This window comes from Littorina saxatilis, linkage group LG16 (genome assembly GCF_037325665.1).
Source record: "Littorina saxatilis isolate snail1 linkage group LG16, US_GU_Lsax_2.0, whole genome shotgun sequence".
Classification (NCBI taxonomy): Eukaryota; Metazoa; Mollusca; class Gastropoda; order Littorinimorpha; family Littorinidae; genus Littorina; species Littorina saxatilis.
Genome location: NC_090260.1, coordinates 13,526,668 through 13,551,222, shown reverse-complemented (window position 1 = coordinate 13,551,222; position 24,555 = coordinate 13,526,668). Strand labels below are relative to the sequence as shown.

The 24,555-nt window shown below is 42.1% G+C and overlaps 2 protein-coding genes across 2 annotated transcripts in view; both read right to left on the bottom strand.

The window, feature by feature from the left end:
• LOC138950450 (uncharacterized) overlaps positions 1–24,555 on the bottom strand; it is a 131,906-nt gene that overhangs the window by 99,149 nt on the left and 8,202 nt on the right. The gene's annotated exons all lie outside the window — the stretch shown is intronic.
• LOC138950447 (uncharacterized) lies at positions 1,926–7,215 on the bottom strand. Its single transcript, XM_070322179.1, has 2 exons — positions 6,865–7,215; positions 1,926–6,439 (listed from the first exon to the last, which is right to left on the bottom strand). Exon 2 carries the CDS (start codon positions 5,472–5,474, stop codon positions 3,195–3,197), a length of 2,280 nt encoding a protein of 759 aa, XP_070178280.1. The 5' UTR covers positions 5,475–6,439; positions 6,865–7,215; the 3' UTR covers positions 1,926–3,194.

Below are 24,555 nucleotides of genomic sequence, written 5' to 3'. Positions count from 1 at the left end.
CACAATACTGATTATAGAGGGAAAAATAACGGCTCTTTTTAAAAGCACGTTTAGTAGTGAAGTACTTTTAGGATTGTTTGGAATTTTTTACCAGCAGACACCCTTTCACTGCTGAGTGTCTTAGTATTGTAAGATGTGTGATATGAGTTTTGGTTTAAAGGTGCCTTTGGTTTGAACACCCCCACCCCTACGAGGGAGAAATACAAAGAAATAGAAGGAAATTGAGCCTATTTGGAACCAGACTTTAGTATGTTCCCATGGGGGGATTCACGGTGCGAATGACACTGCGTCAGCTTGTTCATTTATCTTTAGTATTTTCTTCAACTTTAACTTTTAGGACCATGTATGAGGTTGTGGCAAGCTAAATACACAACACGACGACGTCTCGGAAAAATAGTAAGGATTATATAGGGAAAACCAACAGTGTCAGGTAAAGTCCGTTTTGAAGGTGTTAGTGGTTGGGGATTTTGAAAAGCATCAGACATCAGGCAGATACAATCCTTTCTGCGTGTTCTGGTGCAGAAAGAGTTTTCAGTTTATACATTGGGGTGACCAGTAGATACCATTTTACAACCATAGCCCCAAACGACATTTACAGAGCCCAAAGAAGGATTAGGGTCAATTTCAAAGCCATTTTTCCGTATGAAGCGCCAACTTTATATGAAAATGTGTTCAATAAACATCAAAGGACTGAGGTTGAACTTTCTGATAAGGGACATTTTAAACCTAGTCATTGTCACTTCAACGTTCCCTTCACTAAAGTGGCTAAGATGCCTGGATAATGAGCGGTGGACTGACGATGCTACGAGTATACGGTCTTGCTGCGTTGCATTGCGTTCAGTTTCATTCTGTGAGTTCGACAGCTACTTGACTAAATATTGTATTTTCGCCTTACGCGACTTGTTTTTTTTTTTACAGTGATTAGCCTCTTTAGTGGTCCACATTAGGAGCATGGGCCCTTGATAAGGACCAGTTGTGAATGTTTCTGTATTCATTTTTGGATGAATTTCTATCAAACCTAGTTTGCTCCAATTAGGCCTAAAGGCTAGCTAAAGAGAGTAAAACTACCAAACACTATATTAAACTTCTTCGCAAGATTACAAGCTACTTATCAGCGTGAAGCTAAAGACATCCATATTAGGGGCCTATCCTCCACTTCAATCAATCAATCAATATGAGGCTTATATCGCGCGTATTCCGTGGGTACAGTTCTAAGCGCAGGGATTTTTTATTTTGTTATTTTGTTATTTTTTTTGGTATGCAATTTATATCGCGCACATATTCAAGGCGCAGGGATTTATTTATGCCGTGTGAGATGGAATTTGTTTTTTACACAATACATCACGCATTTACATCGGCCAGCAGATCGCAGCCATTTCGGCGCATATCCTACTTTTCACGGCCTATTATTCCAAGTCACACGGGTATTTTGGTGGACATTTTTATCTATGCCTATACAATTTTGCCAGGAAAGACCCTTTTGTCAATCGTGGGATCTTTAACGTGCACACTCTACTTGCAGTAAGTAAACATTTCTGAAACCTCCATCGACCCTGTTTCGAGACACCAATGTCACAGAGTCGTCTGTTATGTTATAGAAACACCTTACCTGCTTCTTGAGCGACTAGTGGCAAGGACGGGAAAGTAGGTCATCCATGGGAGGGAGGGGGGTCTTAAATTATTATCGCCATTCAAATTAGTAAAATAAACAGGATGTTATTTCTTAGAGCAATGTCCTATGCAGTATACCCCGAACTCGTCAAACAAGTTTAGGATGGGGGAGGGGGTTGCGATGGGGAGTGTCACACTCTCATATGCACACACACATATGCGCAGTCTGTCATCCACAAACTCCCAGAATTTTCTCTCTCTCAACTGTAAAAAGGTACAAAACACAATAAATGAAGTTATACGTTTCTTGAACAAAACAAAACACTCAAAACTCACATTTACACATCAAATAACCCCAATCCCTTGCCAAAGATAATTAACGTTTACACTCTAAATACTCTCATTCACTCACATCAAATCTCTACCTCGCAAACACACCCTCTTGCTACCACTCCATCATACACTGAAATTACACTTCCTGCATGGGTTATTTTTAGGGGACGGATTTAGCGGAAGAGTTACCGTCCAGCAGGTCTGACAGTGACTTGAAGTGAAGCGAGATCCTGGGTGTAGATGCCCTGAAGACGAATGGCGTCACGAGCGCAGAATGAGTTTCTGGCGAAGTGAGTCCATAGCAGCCCTCAACAGTAGCACGAGTTCCATGCGAAGCGAGTCCATAGCAGCCCTCAACAGTAGAATGGCTTAGCTTGACTGGGCTGGCGGATCATCTCTATCACTCCTCGGGAAGAAAAACCGCAACCTGAAATGGTTAGCATTGCTCTTAGTCCATGGTTAACTCACATCGCTTATCCGTTCCCATATATCAAACCCAATGCAGGAAAGAATGGACAAAGCCTCTATGACTCTCACACACTCGCACAAATACTTCATATGTTATGAACGTTCTACCAATTCATTACATGTTTAATAATTGGTACAAGTTATGCAAACATGTAACACGAAAATAGCTTTCCGTCTTTTTACATGACAAGTTATCATAATGCACAGACCATATTCAAAATTGATAACTAACATAACAACAATACTAATAAAACTAACCTTCTTTAAACGAAATACCTGACCGACTAGCCTGAACATATAAGAAACGCACAGACACGAAACAACAAACATGTACCACGCAAACAGCCTAAACTACACCGAAAACAATAGAAAAGAATTACGCACCACATCCTGGTTGCATGAAAGCATACACGAAATTCCCCTGTCAAATGAAGACAGCTCCCTTTTGCTCTATGAAAGCAAAAGTAACGTTCAAATGAAGAACGGATTCCAGTCTGGAACGCAGACTTCTAGCCCTGTAAACGGCTACGGCAAGAATGAATAAAACTGACACACAACTGAATTTACTGCTCACTACAGCACACCTGAGATACACCCGTTTCACTAGAATTTAGAGAAAACCGTGCCGCACGAAAACTACGAGTGCTAGCTGTCTCACCTGGCAGGTAAACGACAGCACAAAGAACAGGCGCTTGCAATGATTGCATATAATACGAAATAATTACAGCTGCTTGTGACACACCCCCCTTGTTAGACTGAACTAACAGTTAAGTTACAAAACTTCACACAACGCGGCTGTAATAATCCACGCCCACGTTTTCACGTCCTCGGATTGCACGAATCCGGAAAGAGAATGGCTCATCCAGCAGAGGCATCTTTCCATGTGGTGCTTTTGGAATTTTCCCCTTGGGTAGAGTTCGCTGGCAAGCGTCGCAGGATTGTACATATCGACGGATGTCACCGCCCATTCCCGGCCAGTAGAAAGAGTTCCACACTCGATTCCGAGTCCTCCTCGAACCAAGATGGCCAGCCATTGGTACATCATGCGACAGCTTAAGGATTCCAGGTCTCAAGGCTTCTGGTACAACTATCTGATGGTACACATTTTCACCTGATGAGAACTCCCTTTGCAGAACTCCTTTCTTCCAGGAAAACTTCACTTGGCCATGTTTCCCGGAGGGAACAGAATTACTAACCGCCGCTAGCTCTCGAATGCGTGCCAATGTAGAGTCGTTCTCTTGTAGCTGAATGAGTTCATCTCGGGTGACACCTCCCAGTCCGGAGTCCTTCATTTTAAGAGTTTTGGGTCCTTGTTGTTCTCGAGCATGCTGTGCTCTGGTGACAACAGATGTCTTCACAGGATATGCCTTCCCCCTGTACACCGGAACTTCAAGAGTTTGTCCATCAGGCAACGGGATGGCATTTCCAATCAATACAGGATGAGCAAGATCCTCCACCACAATAGCAATTGCCTTTCCTGAAAAGAAAGGCGATTCAAAGTCAATCACAACAGTTGGGCACTCTCGTTCAACGTTGCCGGCTGCAAGTCGGATGGTTTGTCGTCCAACGCTGCGCTTGTTATCTCGCACAAGAGACGAATCCACCACTAGCCCGTCAGCTCCAGTATCCCTCAGGGCAGATACTGAAGAACCATTGACTTTCACTGTACATCTAGGAGAGTAGGTCAGTTGGCTGCAAGGATCACAGAGAGCAGGCAGTTCAGGTCCTGAGGTGACCGTTCCTAGAGTGACAACGGTTTTCACCGAAGTTAGACGAGGACAGTTTCTTCTAGAGTGACCTTCCTGACCGCAGTTGAAACATTTTCCCTTGAATCCAGATGGCTTAGAGTCAGCAAGTTGTTCTGGAGTTTCATCCTTCTTCGGGCTACTTGGTCCTTTCTGATGACCCAATGCTTTACCAAAGACCGTAACTGGATTTTTCCTGGCCCGTTTCGACGATGCAAATCTCTCAGCTAGTTCAGCAGCTTCAGAAAGGGTACTGGGGTCATTCTGTCTGATGAAGTCGGCAAGTTCTCCAGATACTCTGTCGAGAAGGTGCTCCATCAGTATGAGATCTCGAACTCCTTCGTATGTCTCCTCCTTCTTGGCTGCCTTTCTCCACCGCTCAAACCAAATCCGGAGCCGAGTAGCATGCTGCTGAAATGTTTCTTCATCCTTTTTCACAGCCTGACGAAACTTGGAGCGGTAAGAGTCTGCAGTCCAACGAAAAGCCCCACGTAGCGTCTCCACCACTTTGTCGTACTTTATGGCGTCTTCATCAGGCAATTCTAGGTAAACCTCTGAGGAAAAACCTTTAAGAAGTGTCCCCAGCCTAGCTCCCCAGTCTCGTTCCCTGTTCCACCCACTCAGGGATGCCGCTCTCTCAAATCGCCCTAGAAAAGTATCCAAATCTTCTTTGGTGGTATCAAAAGGATCGATCTTTAGACGGACAGGTTCTATTGGACGGATATGGGGAACATGAGCAGTTTCTTCACGCTGGGCCCTTGCTATCTGTGTCCGAATCCTCTCCTCCTCCAACTCAGCCAAACGTTGACGTCGGGTATATTCTTCCTCTTCCCTCTCCTGTCTTCTTCTTGTCTCTTCTTGTCTCAGTCGAGCCTCTTCCTCTTCTCTCTCCTGTTTCCTTCTTGCCTCTTCTTCCTCTCTCTCCTGTTTCCTTCTTGCCTCTTCTTCCTCTCTCTCCTGTCTTCTTCTTGCCTCTTCTTCCTCTCTCTCCTGTCTTCTTCTTGCCTCTTCCAGTTGAGCTTTTAGCAGCTGAGCCTCCAATCCCACTCGTTGTTGTTGCTGCTGTTGATGGCGCAGACGGTCCAATTCTTCTTGCACAAATCTGGCAAGTGCGCTACCGGAACGGACACCCAACGCTCTGCCCCTAGCGGCAATCTGCTCATACTCGGCACTAAGACTAACCGAGTTTCCAGCTGATTCAGAAAATACTTCGCTATGAGTAGGCGGAGTAGATAACTCATGACCGGAAAGAGACAAAGTCGGGTCAGGCGTAGAAAAACTAGACAGGGCCGCGTTTCGAGTTTTCCTTGCGGACATATTTATCTTTATCTTCAGTAAACAGTGAGATAAAAAGGAAAGAGTATTTATGGTAACTTCTGAATGAAATGAGCTAGAACACCAATAAATACCGAACAAGGAAAAACAAGCTTTGCAAATGAACGCTTTCTTTCGCAAAATGAATAGCAGTACTATGCGCGGAAAACACCGACTTCTGTCACTGTTACGACGGTAGTGACAAAAGTATGAACTCTAGTGCTATCACACGAATGATATTCAATAAACAGGTATCACAAAGACATGACAAAACAAGACAAAACAATATCAGAAAAACAGAAGGCAAACAGAAAAATCTGAGGTGACGATGAAAAGTTAGGATAGACCCACTACTTCTAGCTAGCTATCCCAATCATAATCCCGGACGAGCCCCCATTTGTCACACCCACATATGCACACACACATATGCGCAGTCTGTCATCCACAAACTCACAGAATTTTCTCTCTCTCAACTGTAAAAAGGTACAAAACACAATAAATGAAGTTATACGTTTCTTGAACAAAACAAAACACTCAAAACTCACATTTACACATCAAATAACCCCAATCCCTTGCCAAAGATAATTAACGTTTACACTCTAAATACTCTCATTCACTCACATCAAATCTCTACCTCGCAAACACACCCTCTTGCTATCACTCCATCATACACTGAAATTACACTTCCTGCATGAGTTATTTTTAGGGGACGGATTTAGCGGAAGAGTTACCGTCCAGCAGGTCTGACAGTGACTTGAAGTGAAGCGAGATCCTGGGTGTAGATGCCCCGAAGATGAATGACGTCACGAGCGCAGAATGAGTTTCTGGCGAAGTGAGTCCATAGCAGCCCTCAACAGTAGCACGAGTTCCATGCGAAGCGAGTCCATAGCAGCCCTCAACAGTAGAATGGCTTAGCTTGACTGGGCTGGCGGATCATCTCCATCGCTCCTCGGCAAGAAAACCGCAACCTGAAATGGTTAGCATTGCTCTTAGTCCATGGTTAACTCACATCGCTTATCCGTTCCCATATATCAAACCCAATGCAGGAAAGAATGGACAAAGCCTCTATGACTCTCACACACTCGCACAAATACTTCATATGTTATGAACGTTCTACCAATTCATTACATGTTTAATAATTGGCAGAAGTTATGCAAACATGTAACACGAAAATAGCTTTCCGTCTTTTTACATGACAAGTTATCATAATGCACAGACCATATTCAAAATTGATAACTAACATAACAACAATACTAATAAAACTAACCTTCTTTAAACGAAATACCTGACCGACTAGCCTGAACATATAAGAAACGCACAGACACGAAACAACAAACATGTACCACGCAAACAGCCTAAACTACACCGAAAACAATAGAAAAGAATTACGCACCACATCCTGGTTGCATGAAAGCATACACGAAATTCCCCTGTCAAATGAAGACAGCTCCCTTTTGCTCTATGGAAGCAAAAGTAACGTTCAAATGAAGAACGGATTCCAGTCTGGAACGCAGACTTCTAGCCCTGTAAACGGCTACGGCAAGAATGAATAAAACTGACACACAACTGAATTTACTGCTCACTACAGCACACCTGAGATACACCCGTTTCACTAGAATTTAGAGAAAACCGTGCCGCACGAAAACTACGAGTGCTAGCTGTCTCACCTGGCAGGTAAACGACAGCACAAAGAACAGGCGCTTGCAATGATTGCATATAATACGAAATAATTACAGCTGCTTGTGACAGGGAGAAGGGATGGGGGTATCGGTTGAAAGAGGTATGGTAAGGAGGTGGGGGAGGGGGGGGGACTTTCACAAGTATTATACTTTAATAAACTACACACAATCAGTCATCCGTCGAATAGAATGTAGGGCACTTGCTCACAACATGAAACCTGCATGTTAAACTCCTTAAACCTGAGCAACAAACCCGCACAGCTGCTTTCATATGCGTGCAAGGAGTGAACTGAACAGTGTGCACTCTAACTTGCTTTCCTTCGGCTAGGAATAAGAAGACACCTCTTGCGTAGTTGTGTGTGTGTGTGTGGTGTGTGTGTGTGTGTGTGTGTGTGTATGATAACGATCTGCTATTTGCCGTATAACTGGAGACTGCCTACGTGTGTGCGGTAACTTAACGCAATACCACGCGAAAAACGTGCTGACCTAATCCACAGAAGCAGGCAGAGAGAGTACAGTCGTTGGGCCTTCCTCCTTTCAATGTTTTGTACTGCTCTTGTACAGCCAGTCCTCCGTTTCTTAGACGCTAGATTTGGCGAGTGTGGCGAGGAATTAGTGTTTCTTAGGCAATTCTCGCCGCGAGCTGAACTGAACTGCACTGAACTTTATTTTACAAGGACACACACACACTGACCCCAGAGTACCAGGGAAACAAGTCTAATCCGTAGACAGAGAAACAAGGACACACACACACATTGACCCCAGAGTACCAGGGAAACAAGTCTAATCCGTAGACAGAGAAACAAGGACACACACACATTGACCCCAGAGTACCAGGGAAACAAGTCTAATCCGTAGACAGAGAAACAAGGACACACACACACATTGACCCCAGAGTACCAGGGAAACAAGTCTAATCCGTAGACAGAGAAACAAGGACACACACACATTGACCCCAGAGTACCAGGGAAACAAGTCTAATCCGTAGACAGAGAAACAAGGACACACACACATTGACCCCAGAGTACCAGGGAAACAAGTCTAATCCGTAGACAGAGAAACAAACAGAGACACAAACTAACAAAGTTCTTTACTGGCTCTTTTGAGAATAACGGTGGTAATAATTATACACACAAAAAAGAGAAAGCAATCTAGTTCATGTATGTACATGTAGTACACACACGTTGCAGTTAACGACACCTTGTTTACTTATGTGATTATCTAACACGTTGGTAGATCATAAAGAGGGATGCAATTCGTCAACGACTATCTTAACCTCGAACAAAACAATGCATTTTTACGATTTTTGTAGCGTGTTTGCATGCAATCAAGAGTCACTTCATCCTTACCCCGTATCACACACTTTATGAGGAGGTAAAAATAAGACAGCAACTACAAACTATGCACTAATCGAACAGCCATTAAGTTTCCTCCGCAAATCTGCTTTTGTTTTTGACGTGCTATACATGTATCTGGTTAATATTTTACAGCAGTTTAAAAACGACATAAAATCGCTGGGAGCAGTTGGCACTAAATACAGAGATGCTCTGCAAATGTGTAAAATCTGTGTATGATCTGAAAATGAATATTACAATGGATCTGGAATTTGTGTGAAACAGGTCTCGTTGTCCACACCTATATCGCAGCAATATGAGGACAACTTGCAAATTAATTTTTAGTGGGGTGCAGCAATTTGCGGACGTCCGTCACTATATTGCAGCAATTTGCGGACCAAAGACCGCCTATTTGGGGACGTCCGCAAATAGTCGCATTTTTTGGCCGATGTCCGCAAATTGCTGCGATATAGCGACGGACGACCCCATTTGGTCCTATTTGGTCCGCATATTGCGGTAAATCCACAAACACACACACACACACACACATTATAATCCCCCTCCCGAATCCCCTCCCCCATTCTCCACCCGATAGCTCCTCTTTGTCTCACTCTCTCCTCCTTACAAATAACAATTTGATACGTTCATCTTTAATCCACCCCCCTCCCCGAATCAACTCCCCATTCTCCACCCGATAGCTACTCTTTGTCTCGCTCTCTCCACCGGTGTGACGTTTTCATCTTTCGCCGTGTGGATATTTCGCTTCTCGGCCTCGTTGATCTAGTATAAACTCTACACTGAACAAAAAAACACCCTTCGATAGTACTGATGAGCGACCTTGTGTACCTTACATTCATGGGGCCAAATTTGTCCAACCAATTTGTTTTATTTAACTTAGAAATTTGATTCATCCTAAAATGTTTCCTTTTTACTCAAGGGACGTAACCACTCAGTACACGTTTTCGAAGAATTCGATTTTGGGGTTGAAATCTATTAAATTTTACCACCAATTTTCTTCACATGCAAGAAACTGACATGATTTTCGTCCTTAAATAATTTCACTTCTTAATTTTACCAGGAAACAACATTTCAGTCTTGAGTATATGTCGAGGGGGAAATATGTACACAGGCGAAAGATGAAATCGTGACCGGCAGGGTATCTCGGCTGCCTACTTGAGTGAGTAACAGAACAGGTCGACAAAAGACAGTCAAGTATGTAATGAGCCAATGTGTCAAGTTCTGAATTCTTCTCATACCACTGTCCGCTGGGCAGATTCACTTGAACTTGAAGCAGCTTGTCTGGATACATCGTCCTCCCTCAAGATCGTAAAATGCCCAATTAAGTACTTGAGATATCAATGGCCGCCCCCGCTTTCAGTCTCATGCAATGAGCTAGTCTGATTAAACAGCTTTCTAAAGGTTGCGTCCGTCTATGTGAAACGTGTTTTTCCTTTGTGTTCCACCGCTTGTGACCCATTGTTTCGCTATACTGACTCAAAAGTTGAGTCTAAAAGAATGTGTATCCTTGAACTGAGTTAGGGCTGACATTGTGACTATTGGAAAGACCCGCCATCTTTGGCCGGTCCGTTTCCAATCATGGTCTCGACAATCAAGTAATCTGTGCATGTGTACATGGAGTACAATAAGTGATAACGTCTCATGTGGAACAAATGAAAACAACTTACCTTCGAGTTGATTACGATGAATATTTTAGTCCTGAAAGTGTTCATCAAAGTTGAAAACCAAATTTGGGATACACAAAGTCGACCGTGGCCATCACCGGAGAACACTGTCGGTTAGTAACGCGTCTTTTTTTGGGAGGGAAAGTTTGGCACTCGCAAATTCATTTAACTCAGCAAATTCCTTGAAACAATATGCATTTATGTTATACTCTTTTCGTCTTACACAATTAGTGAACCTCTATGTTTGACCGAACATTAATTGAATAGAATATTACGAAACTAAAAATGCAGGTGAAAAAACCGAAATGATTGACAAAGTTTCGACGTTGTCTCTCTCTGTCTCTCTCTGACTCTCTCTGTCTCCCTCTCTCCCCCCCTGTCTCCCTCTCTGTCTCTGTCTGTCTGTCTGTCTCTCTGTCTGTCTGTCTCTCTGTCTGTCTGTCTGTCTCTCTCTCTCTCTCTCTCTCACTCTCTCTCTCTCTTTCTCTCTCTCTCTCTCTCTCTCTCTCTCTCTCTCTCTCTCTCTCCCCCGACCCCCAGCCCCAATTTTTGGAAGGTTAAAAACTAGAGGACGTACATTTCTGTACAGTCACCATAAAATCTTCATCATGAATGCAAAAATGTTAACAAAATCGGCAAACCATAAAAGAACATGAAAAAAGGAAAGAGGTGCATTTAAAGGCTGTTGGGTACTGGCTCTCAAAATCCGTTCAGCAGAATGAGTTCGCATGTAACTGAAACTATTCTTAAAAGTTACTTGGTGATTTTAAAAGCTTGATAACACAAGTCCCATGATTTTAGACATGCTACAATGCCTTTAATCGAAGAAAGTTTGCTTTCTTGGCCGAGTCAATGACAATGCAGCTGGCTCGAAAATTACCTCCCTTGGACGCGTGACGTCTATAGCGGAATCGGCCGGGTGGAACGGCGCTCTCTTATGCCGTGCAATGGGCGCAATCGGGTAGTCTAGTCGTGTCCTCAAGAATACTTTAAAGGTAGGTCAAGAGAAACTAAGGACGGGGTGCGAGGGTGACTTCTCCCAGGTTATAACATATCAAACAATAAATAACGGAGTACATAACATGTATTCTGCTCCCTTCCTGCTTTTTCAGGTGTAATTCCCACTTGAACCCTGTTTTAGTTCAACTTATTGGCAGATATATTGTCACGCGCCGAGGGACACAAACACACACACACACACACGCACGCACGCACGCACACACACACACACACACACTAACATGTGTACACACACGCACACACACACTAACACGTGTACACACACACGCACACACACACACACACTAACACGTACGCACGTATATACAATCACAGAGATTAGGTTCATGTATTCTGCCCCCCTCTCGCCAATTTACAAAATACAACAAGAGGTTTGATGAGCACAGTAGATCAACTTTAAACGTACACAATTATATTTTTAGCATTACTTTTCAATTCTCGTTGATGCATTAATGATGCCAGAAAATGTAACCGGACGCATTTGGAACGCCAAATTAAGCAATCAAATACATTGCGCGGTACATCGGCGCTTAATTTCATAACGTCTGACTGAGTCATTTGTTATTCGGTGATAGTTTCGCACATATCTATCTCCTGTATTTGAAAATCTGTTCACCTTACGTAATTTTCAAAGGCTTTATATATAATATATACATTTCTTTGATAAACGATACGAAACCGTGCAGGTTAAAAAATGGTAATGACTGACGTAGGATTTACGTTGTGGATTTCACGTTGAGGGCACGTTGGCGATCAATCAAACCCCAACGTTGTGTGTTTACGTTGAAACTACGTTGTAGGAACGTTTGTTGTATCAAACTAACTTTTGTTTTTAAATCACGTGAATTTCACGTGAAAATCACGTGAGTATACCAACGTTGTTCGAACACCAGAAAATCACAATAATACAACGTCGATTTTACGTTGCTTTTTAAGGTGGAATCCACGTGAAATTTACGTTATGTACCAACGTGTAAAAAACAAAAAAACACAACTGTAACGCAACGTTGCTTTCACGTTGTGTTTTTTGGTTGGATCCACGTAAATTTCACGTAATCTTCGCAACATTTGTAAGACACCAAAATGCAACGTGAAATTGACGTAAAATTTACGTTGTATTACAACGTCGAAAGAACACCAAAATCTCACAATGACACAACGTTGGTTTTACGTTGCGTTTTTTGGTTGGCTCAACGTAAATTTCACGTAAAGTTTGCAACGTTGCTAATGACACAAAAAATTCACATTTTCGCAACGTCGTATTTACGTTGTGTGTTTGCTGGGTCTGTAAAAACATTGGCGACATTTGTCTTAGATTAAGAACACACACAGGCACGCACACAAAATTTTCCTTTTATGTACAGTGGTTCACCACCCTCCCGCCCCCCGCACACTCTCGCTCATCTAATTAAAAATGGTGTTAAGAGATACTTGGATATAAAATGGTATTTTTAAAAGTTCTGATAAAAATATATAGTAGCTGTATGAGAAGCAATGGCGTCAGCCGCAGCAACGTCTCTTCATATCCAGGAACCAAGTGGGTGCGTGTGCATAAGTCCAGCGATACGTTTGGGACCTTGCCACCCAAGGTCTTTATTAAAACTTAAAAGATAGCTTAATTTTTCCTTTGAGGTATTTGGCAGAATATTTCTATTTGAGTTTATAAACTGAGTCAGGGGTTGAAAGTGGCATGAGTTCAAATCACACTCCAAAGTCAAATGAGCAATGGTGAGGTCGGATTGACAGGTGCATTTAAACTCTAGAAATTGGTAATTCCCAGCTTCTGCCCTTAGGCGGTTAATCCTTTTTATTACACGTGGGCATGCATTATAGGTGTTCATCTGTTTTGATGGGGCTTCCCGAATGAGCCAGCCAGAGCTTATAGCCTTGTGCATATATGTGTTCCTCCATTCTCTCCAGAGAAGAGAGTCTGTAAGGCTACTGATCTCAGAAGCAGACAATGGCAGGTCTACCTCGGAGGCGCCTATGCATTGGGCAGCTTCTTTAGCGGCTTTGTCCGCTTTCTCGTTGCCAGGCACGTTCACGTGTGCTGGACACCAGACCAGGTTAATCTCGCTTCCTTTTTTTATAATTTTATTTGCCAGCTCCTTTATGGCAATGACAAGATCATACAGACTGACAAAAGCCCCTAGACCCCATCACAAACAGAACTCTACAATCCACAGGTGTGCCCACACTCACATACAAACACACACACACACACAGAAGCCGTGTATATGTATATCTATAAATATATAGAGATAGATGACAGTGTATTTTTCGCGTGGCTATAAATTGATTCGACCTTTTCACTTTTACAGTAAGGACAACTTACGGGTACATGCAAAGAAAGCCCACAACTTTTAAGGCGAACAACTCTGCAGAGTCTGCTGTGAAGGGCGACGGTAGTCTCCCTGTCACACTCGACCCCCTTTGAATGAACTTAAATCCCTCCCAGGTGGAATGGGAACAGCACGAAAATGATTCAGTGACCAATTCACCACAATCACCTTTGAAGGCGAAGTCCACTCAAACGGGATTGAGAATAACTGTTATGGCTTCTCGAAGGAAGGCCTGAACATACTGACACACAAAAGCCGCTAGACCACATCACAAACAGAACTCTACAATCCACAGGTGTTGCCCACACACACACACAAACACACACACACACACACACACACACACACACACACACACACACACACACACACAGAAGCCGTATATATATATGCATGTCACACGCTTTCCTTCTTTGCCACTACTAAAGCAAATGTGTGCAAGATTGTATGTTACACGCTTTGGAGCATGTGCAAGAACGGATTCAAACTCGAAATCGTCCCCCCAAAAACCTCAAAATGCACACATGACTTTTATTTCTCCTGCTGTTATCGTTTCTTCTCTTTACAAATTCTTCAACGCTCAGAATACTGAAAACGGCATCCCAGACGACAGTACTGTTTCCATACGCGAATTTAGCTGCCCTTGGAAAGTGGCTCGCTCAGGAGGCCTGTTAGTCTGACACTATAAGGACAGAGTTGTGAACATAGATGACAAAGATCCCGGAAAGAACAAACATTTCGCGGATGCAGACACAGAAAGACGTCATGAAGATTGCGATGCTTCAAAAGATACAGACTGTGACGATGACTGTGACGTCATTCACATATACCGAGACGTCATTTATAGTTGTTCGGTCACTTTCGTCAAAAAGTAGATCTCTCCACAATGGCTGCTCCTGTGTTTAGGTTTATCAAGCGTGAGTACGCAAAACGTGTTTGTTCTCTCCTCTGTTGAAGCTGTGAGACATAATCGCCATTACGAGCTAGTCGTGTGACAGAGAGTGTTCTTGCACACTCGACTGCTGCTGTTTCACTCCGGCTAAAGCCGTCGTGAAACATCTACAGTCTCGTGTGCAAGAAAACTCTCTGTCACAAGACTAGCTCGTAATAGCGGGTAATATCTATATTTATAAATATATAGAGATAGATGACAGTGTATTTTTCGCGTGGCTATAAATTGATTCGACCTTTTCACTTTTACAGTAAGGACAACTTACGGGTGCAATCGTGACATTCTAAAAATAGTAACGTTGTAACGGGAATATGGATTGACGCCACACGAAGGAAGGGAGATAAACGCTGAAAACACTGGAGAAGATAAGGAAGAGTTACTGGGAATAGTTCCAGAGAAAAACCAAAATCGGTTCAGCGCTGCGCGCTGAGAGCACGTGTTGAAATATTTCATCGATGAGGTTGTCTCAGGGGTCTCTCTGAATAAGCCCACCAAATTTAAAGCAGATCCATCGAGAACTTTGGCCGTGCATCGTGCACAGACACACAGACAGACAGACACACAGACACTAGTCGTATATATATATAGATAGATATGAGTGTGTGTGCTCGTGCACTCAACTAAAACAGAAGTCAAACTAGCAATCGTTAAAAACCCAGTCAGTCCGACCAGCACTGCTATGTTCAGGCTATGCTAATGTGAAGTTACAGCGTGCCCGGTACACACTCCCTTATCGGTACATCATCGACTACGATTGTTCTCTGGACAAGCTGTTTAATGCATTTTGCGAGTATTTATAGCTCTTCTGCGGTATGCGCAGAGGTGCCTCATCTGAACAGACAACTAAAGCTTGATGTTTTCGTCACACTTCAAGGGCGGAGCAGTTAAGCCAGAGGAGGGGGGGGGGGGGGTTACAACCTGGGGTCCAGGGGTAGACCCCTTGTGGGGTACAGAGGCAAGGTCCCGTTGGGGGTCTAGGGGGCGAAGCCCCCCTGAAGCTGAAGAGTTTTAGCTATTTTATGAACAATTTATGGCTTATCCTTGATTTTAAACATGACCAACTGGGGGGTTCTGGAACCCCTGTAACCCCCCCACCCTAATCCGCCCCTGCACTTTGTCTTTTAGATCTTCATGGGATATACAGGTTACAACACTCGTGATTTTTTATATGGCTTGTAATTGTATTTCAGTCAAGACCCAGCGAGAATATCAAAGGGACTCACTCGCCAGAGGCTCATGAGTCCCTTGATATTCATCCGCTGGGTCTTGAATGAAATACAAGCCATATAAAAAACCATATTTATATATAATTATATACACATATATACTCACACATACACAAAGCCCGGGGACACACACATTCTCTCACTCTCTCTCACTCTCTCTCTCTCTCTCTCTCTCTCTCTCTCTCTCTCTCTCTCTCTCTCTCCTCTCTCTCGCATTGACGTCCAAACATCTTGACGTCGTCTACTTGCGCGAGCATTATGTTGTAGACTCGGAATTTACACTCGCATAAAGCGGCCTTGGTTGGCGTGTGATCAAAAAGCGAATCCGCAGAGAACCCTCGCAATATTTATTTTAGTATGTTCCCAAAGTTTGGTGAACTTCTGTCCCCAACTGTCGCCACAGTTTGGCAACAACGAATGCTTCTTTATCATGTATTATCGGGAAGAAATTTAAATGTCTCAAGTTGATCTCAGTATGTGTTCGTGGGATACCTCCAGCTTCGCTGGGATAACATAATGTTGCTCAATTGATTTTGCTCATGACACAGGTGTCGACACAAGCCTTCTCGTCATATGTTAAGAACATAATTACCACAGACTGATACACAGCTTCAGTCGAAGCTGATGACACATATGGGTCAATTAAAAAAAAGTCATGGATAAAACGACTAGCAATGCATTATGTATACGTATTCCTTTTTTTCAATTCATACAAAACCTACACAATGTGGTCATGAGCAAAACTGCAAAACACAGCCAGCAGTAATGTTGTCAGATGCAAGTCCTACACTGCATGACGCCAAGTCACTGTCAGTCTGTATGTCACGCATTTTTGTGTGCATGTGTTTACAGGGGGGGGGGGGGGGCGAATAAACCCAATATTGGGGTATCAATTTATTGTTTTACCTGTCTAATTCAGTCGTCCGCGTTAAAAAGAACTGTTGTGGAAGGGACTTAACTTGTTAAATCCGCACGTACATTTAAGAAAAGAAAGCAATTGAGAAATGTCATTGCAACGATTTTCGCTTTAACAGCACATACAAAATTATACGCCTTTAAAATCATATTCATGCAGCGCCTATAGGCTGTTGATCTACTGGCCGATGTGAATGCGTGATATATTGTGTAAAAAATTCCATCTCACACGGCATAAAGCGCTTTGAACTTCGGATAAGGCGCTATATAAATGCCCGTTATTATTATTATATTATTATACATACAGGCTACACAATAATCTCGTTTTAACCACTGAAAGGTGGGTTTTTTTTGTGACTGGCAGTTACAAGTTAGAAATACTGTTCCACGAAATTCGGAGGGGTTTAAATGTGTTGTCAAAGAGGAATCTTACACCAATCGGTAAAGTAACAGCTATAAAGACATTGGTTATGTCAAGATTAACTCACCTATTTATGAATTTACGAGATCCTGAAAAACATTTTCTCGAAGAATTGAACAAACTGCTATATTCTTTTGTATGGGATGAAAAACCAGATAACATTAAAAGAAAAATAGTTGTAAGGGAAAGCCGCCAATCCCGGAACAGTCGGCCAACTTGGAACACCTCAATATGCGATCAACGGGGAACAATTCATGAACAATTGTTTTGCAGAAATGTCTAGTGACATTCCTTGATATTATTCCAGCAAAAACAAGAGGCGAAGCCATCAAGGCTCACGTAAGAAATCGACAAACAGTAACACACACACACACACACACACACACACACACACACACACACACACAGAGAAAGAGCATAGGTGAAACTGTGCAAGAAAGCGAGACACTAGATCTAGATCTGTCTGTCTGCCCTACTTACAGGGACACGACTGCCAACTAGTCTCGGCCCGCTCAAAATAATAATGACCGAGACTTTCAGTACTTCCTTCGCGTGACGTCTAACCCTCTTACGTCATAATGTGACGTCAATGTAATGTGACGTCTTCAAATGTTAGAGTTTCTACCACAGACATACACACGCACGCACGCACGCACGCACGCACATACGCACAGACAGACAAAGTTACGATCGCATAGGCTACACTTACGTGAGCCAAAAATGACTACCGCGGCAAAAAAAAAAATAATGGTACGTTTTTTAAACTTTTCTTCCTTCTTCTTCTTCTTTCTACCGTCTACAATCTACTATATAATACTGGTAGGATTTTCGGTGGTTTTTCGATTCCTGTGACCAAACCGCGCGGATTTGTGCCTTCTCCTTCGGTTGTTCTGCCAACGTGACCCAGGAAATCGATTCCGCTAGGTCCCGACTTCCAATTTTGTCCACGAACAAAGTTTGAAGAGGTTTGTCTCGCAAATTTGAGCAGACACAGTGAACTTTGACCTGAACTTTGACATCGCGGCGAAAGAGATCTGTGATTGGTTCTTCTTCAACTTTCGGTTCGACTAAACACGCGACCGCACCTCAGACGAACCTAGCTGTGTGTTTTATTTCTCTACCCCAGACGAACCTAAAATAATAAGAAGATAGATAGATCTGTTTATCTGTTAATGGAACTCCAAAATATTCCATAGATTTGTTTACTAAACAGTTCGAAACATTATCACCTGATAAGTCGCCGTATAACCTTATAGGTTCCAGCGACTAAATATTTTCCCCCGGTTCAACCATAGACATGTACGTCATCATGATCTCCCCTTAATTTGACCGTTATTTTGGCTGTCTTAGTGAAATGGTAAGATATATCTCTATGTTTTTTACATGTAAGTGTTCGGAAAAAATACAGTTACAGCAGCTATGTACAAAAATAAGCAGCATATGCTCTTTTCGCCAAAGTAAAGTCCTTTTTTCTTCTGGTTTCTTATATGTGTCACAGCACACCGCAAGCTTTTAGGCGAATAGCAAGTGAGTGGTATATATATATCATCAATTTTATAGTAGATAACGGTGTAAAATACTTACCATGTTCATGTCCGTTATACGTTTTCAATATTCCATATGTGTCATTTAATTGTGTGTTGCTTGATGCCATGTATGTATGTGTGTGTGTGTGTGTACATGACTTTAAATAAGCATGGATGTGTGCACTCGATTGTGTGTGTGAACCATGTATATATTTTCTGTTGTCAGTTACATATGTTATACTATGCGTTTGAATCATTAAGTATTTTACACGTCATACTTTTTTTCGTATCTTCACGATGGCTTTTTACCCGTTTAAATTTTAATGCTTCCAACTTTCAAAGCGCTGCACGGCTGGGAAGAGATGCGCACTTTTATCACTGTTGTTCATGTAGACGTAATCATGGATTCATGCAAACGCCATACCTGCTGTATTTTATTTTGTTTGTTTGTATAGTCGCGTGCGGTCGCGCAGTCTTTTTGGTCAGTTCCGATTACCTCCCATTGATGCGAAAACCTATATGACTGTTTTTTGTTATTTTTCTCTCTGTTAATTCACCAGTGGCTATGTAACATGTGTTACAGAATTGCACCGGTGTAAGGGTTAACATTTTATTTTTCACCAAGAGAATATAATTCATTATATGCGGGATAATGTGCGGGGGGGGGGGGGGGGGAGGGGTGCAAACAACATTTTCACAAGCACATAACCAACAAAATGACATCGCATGCGCAGCACACAAAGTGCGTAGCACGGGTACCACTAGTTCGATATTATTACTCTTTATCTATATACGTTCACGTAAAATGTTAATTGCTGTGATAAACCTTCATAGATTTGCAATAACTTGAACGGAACAAAATTTGAAACGTCACGTGTATCCAACAGAAAAACGCGAAATCCATGCAGGTGCCATGCGGCAATGATGGAACACATAAAAGAGGCAAACATGGAACAGTGTTCCAGCTTTGCTGCATTCTGTTCCATCTTACCCTCATCAAACAATAAACAGAACACTGCTGTATTATTCACGTATTCAATTCTCTTTTCGGTTTTGTTGTGTTTTTCCTTTCCATAAGTTTTATTGAATGATTGATTGATTTGTTTGACAGTATATTATGAGACCCGAACGGCGGTGGTTACCAGAAGAAATGGGCTGCGCTTTGTCGGCAGTGAAAAACGGAGATATGGGTTTGCGTTGCGCATCAAGAGCATATGGTGTTACTGTCACAACTCTTAAAAGTAATTTAGAAGGAAACAAACAAATTTGCAAAAGAAGAAGTAAAGTTCACAGGAAGATCTTCTACATTTAACACCAGATATAGAACAAGAACTAATCAATAGCATTCTTGAAGCTGAAATAAATTTGCCAACGTTACCCCCATCGTTGTTTTGTACACTGTACGCATGGAGATTCTGGTCATTATGACTGCTTGGTGTCAGCAGCAAATGTAAGCTTACCTGCTGCTGATGTCCTGCAACGCACAACCACAAGCTCGTCAAAGAGATCATCACGAAGAAATCAATCTTCTCCTTACAAGCAAAAGCTGGAGATTTCACTTGCAAAAAGGCGTGCAGGTCAACAGAAAAGAGAAAAGAATGAAGCTACAAAATCTTCTGCTCAGTGAAACAAGATCTTGCCATCTTGAATATTTTTTGGGGAAAAAAGGAGAACATTCTCGACGATGCGTTCTATCCCGGGGGAAAGCACTTGGTACTGCTTCATGTGTGGCACCAACTCCCCTGAGAACATGATACAGTGCCAGAGGTGCACACAGTGGGCACACGAGGACTGCGCTGACAGCAGCGGACAAAAGGACTTCGAAATCTGTACTTAGCAATTTTTGTGTGTCTGCAAAATCAGTTCTTAAATCTGTTCTTAGTTATTTGCTTTGAGACTTTATGCGTAATGATTTTTACATTTAGTCAATTGGGCAGGTAGCCCTTTTATATCTATTTGTCAACAGAAGAGGGGTACAAATGAAGCTGCGAAATTTCGTGGTACTGCTTCATGTGTGGCACCAACTCCCCTGAGGATATGTTATAGTGCCAGAAGTGCACACAGTAATCACACGATGACTGCGCTGACAGTAGAAGACAAAGGACATTGTCTGCGAAATCGGTTCTTTGCCTATTTTTTCCTTTTTTTTAAAGGTTTTGTTTTTCAGTCCTTTTTAGACCTAGCCCTTATTTATCTTTTTGTTTTACATTCAAGGCTTAAATTGTTATCCGATTTGTTATTTCCTTGGTAAAAATCAAAATATGATGTTGAAAAAAAGACATTTACATAAAATGGCTTAATCAAAATGTTATGACGTATTTATTTATCTTGTGTGTGTGGCAATGTGTGCTTGTTTGTGTGTGAATGAGAGTGTGTGGGTGTATATGTGTGTGTGTGAGACACAGACAGAGCTAGAAAGAGAGTCAGGGTGTGTTTGTATGTGTTCCGAGTTTGACAACACAGTGTTCCACTTTACACACCCATGCGTCCAACCTGGAACAAATGCAGACATTTTTATTATGATCAGTCTGATGAGTTGCGTGACTTTTATTTTATTTTATGTGGTTCGTTTATTTACTGATAGAGTCTAGTATGTGACAATATAAAGAACGCTTTGCAATATCCATTTTTTTGTCTGGTACGGCTGTTTCTCCTTAACTGTTCCAGGTTTAGCGACTTTCCCCTACAGCCACATGAAAATGGTGGACTGAAGATGGTGGATGTCCATTGTTACTTAGCTGTTTTAAAATTGACATGGTTGAAAAGGATTTTGTTGAATACTGGGAAGAGTGTACATATTTTGAAGATAATGTGTCCCCAGGTTTGTTGTGTGGAATACAGAGGTGGGGAATTTGCAAATGTTTTGATGCATAAAGTAAAGAACCCTTTTTGGTTTGATGTATTTAAGCATTATAAACGATTTGTCTGTAAATGTGTGCCTCAGAATTTTGATGAATTTATCTCAGAGCCACTGCATTTCAATGTCCATGTCTGTAGGGACAAAAAGATTATTTTTATTTCAAACTGGATTGAGAATGGAGTTGTCTCCATAGGGCATCTGCTTGGACCAAATGGCTACTTGCCGTATGAAGATTTCAAGATAGCTTATCCTCATGTGTCTGTAAATTTTATTCTGTATGAAGGTGTATTACGTGCAGTAAAACGTTATCAACAAAAATTAAATATAGAATTTGAAAATAAATATGTGTTGTCCGAAATGTTGTCATGTAAACTTGTTTTGCAATCTGATTCAAAGATTTTGTATAAGAAGTTGGTTTATAATGATGGTCCATTAAAATCAATTGAGAAATGGTCAGAAAAAAATGAATATTAATCTGGATAAGACAACTTGTTTGTTTGTTTGCTTAACGCCCAGTCCACCACGAAGGGTGATATCAGGGCGGGATAAGACAACTGTCTTTTCACAAGTTATAAAAACAACTATTGATACTAGATTGCGGTGGTTACAGCATAAAATTGTATATAGAATTATCCCAACACATTATCTGTTGTTTTTGAAAAAAATTGTAGACTCTTCACTGTGTTTCTTCTGTAAAGAAGAAGACAGTTTGGATCATTTCTTCTGGGACTGCCCTACAGTACAGTCTTTTTGGAGGGATTTTTTAAAGTGGCTGCAGGAAAGTTTTTCACACTGTGCACAGTTGATTTTATCAAAGGAATTTATTATGTTTGGTTGTAAAGAGGCTGTTCACACAGACAGGGTTTCTGATTTGTTCTTGTTGCTTGCAAAATGTTATTTGTATACTGCTAGACTGAAAGACATGCTGCCGGCCACACATTGACATTTTTCAGAAAATTGTACAACAACGATTTAGAATAGAAAGATATAACGCCTTCATTAGTAGCAATATTCAACAATTTGATGCTGATTGGAACAAGTACAAGGATCATTTTTGATTGATCCTATTTTGTTTGTTGTTGTTTTGGGTCTCCTATTTCACGTGTCTAGTTTAAAAGCCTTCTATGTCCAAAAGCCCTTTTTGTTTTATTTGAACCTGTACTCAATAACAATTACCTAGACCACCACCATCTATCCTCTCTCTCTCTCTCTCTCTCTCTCTCTCTCTCTCTCTCTCTCTCTCTCTCTCTCTCTCTCTCTCTCTCTCTCTCTCTCTCTCTCTCTCTCTCACCCCTTACCTGTTCGCAAACCTTTACCCATATAAATGTTTGTTAAATGTATGTTTATTGTAAACACGGGCCTATGTATATTTGTAAACTTGTCTTTATGTATATACCCGGTATATATAAAAAAAATTTTAAAAAAAATACTGTTGTGTAATTATTCGTCAGATGTGTTTTAAGCACATCACGTAAATGTACAGCATGCCAATGCCTATCATCATAAACAACCATCAACTTCTAGCCATCCGTCACGCATGCGCAAAATCAACACGCAAGTGCCGTATTTCACCTTAGTAGTGACTGCATTTATGAGCAATCACGTATTTTCTTAATCTGTATGCACACTCAATAATGCTGCGTCGCTCACAAGAAATAACGGTTTTAGGTGTGACAAAAAAAAAAGAACAGGGCCTGAGTACGGTGATAAATACAAGACTTATTTTACAACCATTTGGAAAATACATACATCTCCCGTGGCTGCCCGCAAAACGAAATCGTTTTTCTCGTGTTTTGAACTTGCCAGTGCCTGTCAAATGGTTGTGTGAAGTGTCTAGTGTGTTGGCGAAGTGTTTTGTGCTTGTCACCTCTCGCTTTCAGCCCTCACCGCTGGCTAGCACCGTCCTTTTCAGGACAACGCGAAAAGAGAGCAGCTTGCGTCAGTCTCTCCTGCCAGTACATAACCTCTCCACAGCAAGCCCTTTGTAGTGCCTCCATCGTGGCGACAGGCGTGAACTGGGTACCGAAAGGCCCCAGGCTGAACTACAAGGACTCGGAGGAGGTTGGCCCCTAGACGTGTGGCATGCAGGCCCACCGGCGTGTGAATACGCCCTGGTGCCCACGAACCAACCCCCAACTATGGGTTAAATAGCCGGGCAGGACAGGCTCGTCAACCCTGGAAGGCAGCTGTCCTAGGAGAAGATCACTCCAAAATTAAAACGAGGGCAGAGGAGGCTCACTATCCCTGCAAGGAAACTCCTCTAGGAGAAGGACCACTCCAAATTTAAACCCACGTAGTCCCCCGAAGACGGAAGACATCGGCCATTAGGCGGGGAGCAGACCGGATGTCTACGCTTACTACGACAAATGATTGTGTCTAGGTCGAACTTGCCAGTGTAAAAGCACAGAGCAGAGTCCGTCCCGCACTTTGCTTTGTGTACATCACGTGGCCACCCAAACACCCGCACAACGCAACATTTTCACGAGAAAAACACGTTTATTTGTTTGCTTTGTCTGTATTACACATTTCTATTTACATTTACCACTGACACACCAAATTGTATACTTTAGTTTGCAAGTGAATCGTTATCATACAAAATAACGTTTAATATCACAAGACGAACAGAGATCTCAGAGATCGTCTGCTTCTCAACTGTCTCGCGCAAATCGTGTAATAACTATTTTTGCGGAAACCTCCCGAAGAAATGCAATCTCAGCGGCTTCCACTTGCAACATAGTCGTGCTTATTTGGAATGTGACGTCCATGGCTCGTATTCTTGAAAAAGCTGCAACATTGTGTCCTTTCAAGTCAAACTGTCGTTTAACTACCGCCCGATATTTTATTTTTACTGCCCAGTAATTATTTATTTTCCCCCGGTATTAATGTGTGTCTGGCGGAAGGTCGGCAGCTACCAGAATTGGTTATTTTTAGAATAGGAGATTCCTCATGCTTGCTCCTCTCTACAAACAATATTTGAACAAGATTTATTCTTGAAAAAGCTGCAACTCATATACTGGCCTGTAAAACTCAATAAGTCCGCCAACTGCTAAGTGTTATTTATGAAACACCGGTACGTCCTAACCGGGTTGTCTCCGAACAGTAAAGTTAGAGAACCCATCCCCCTCCT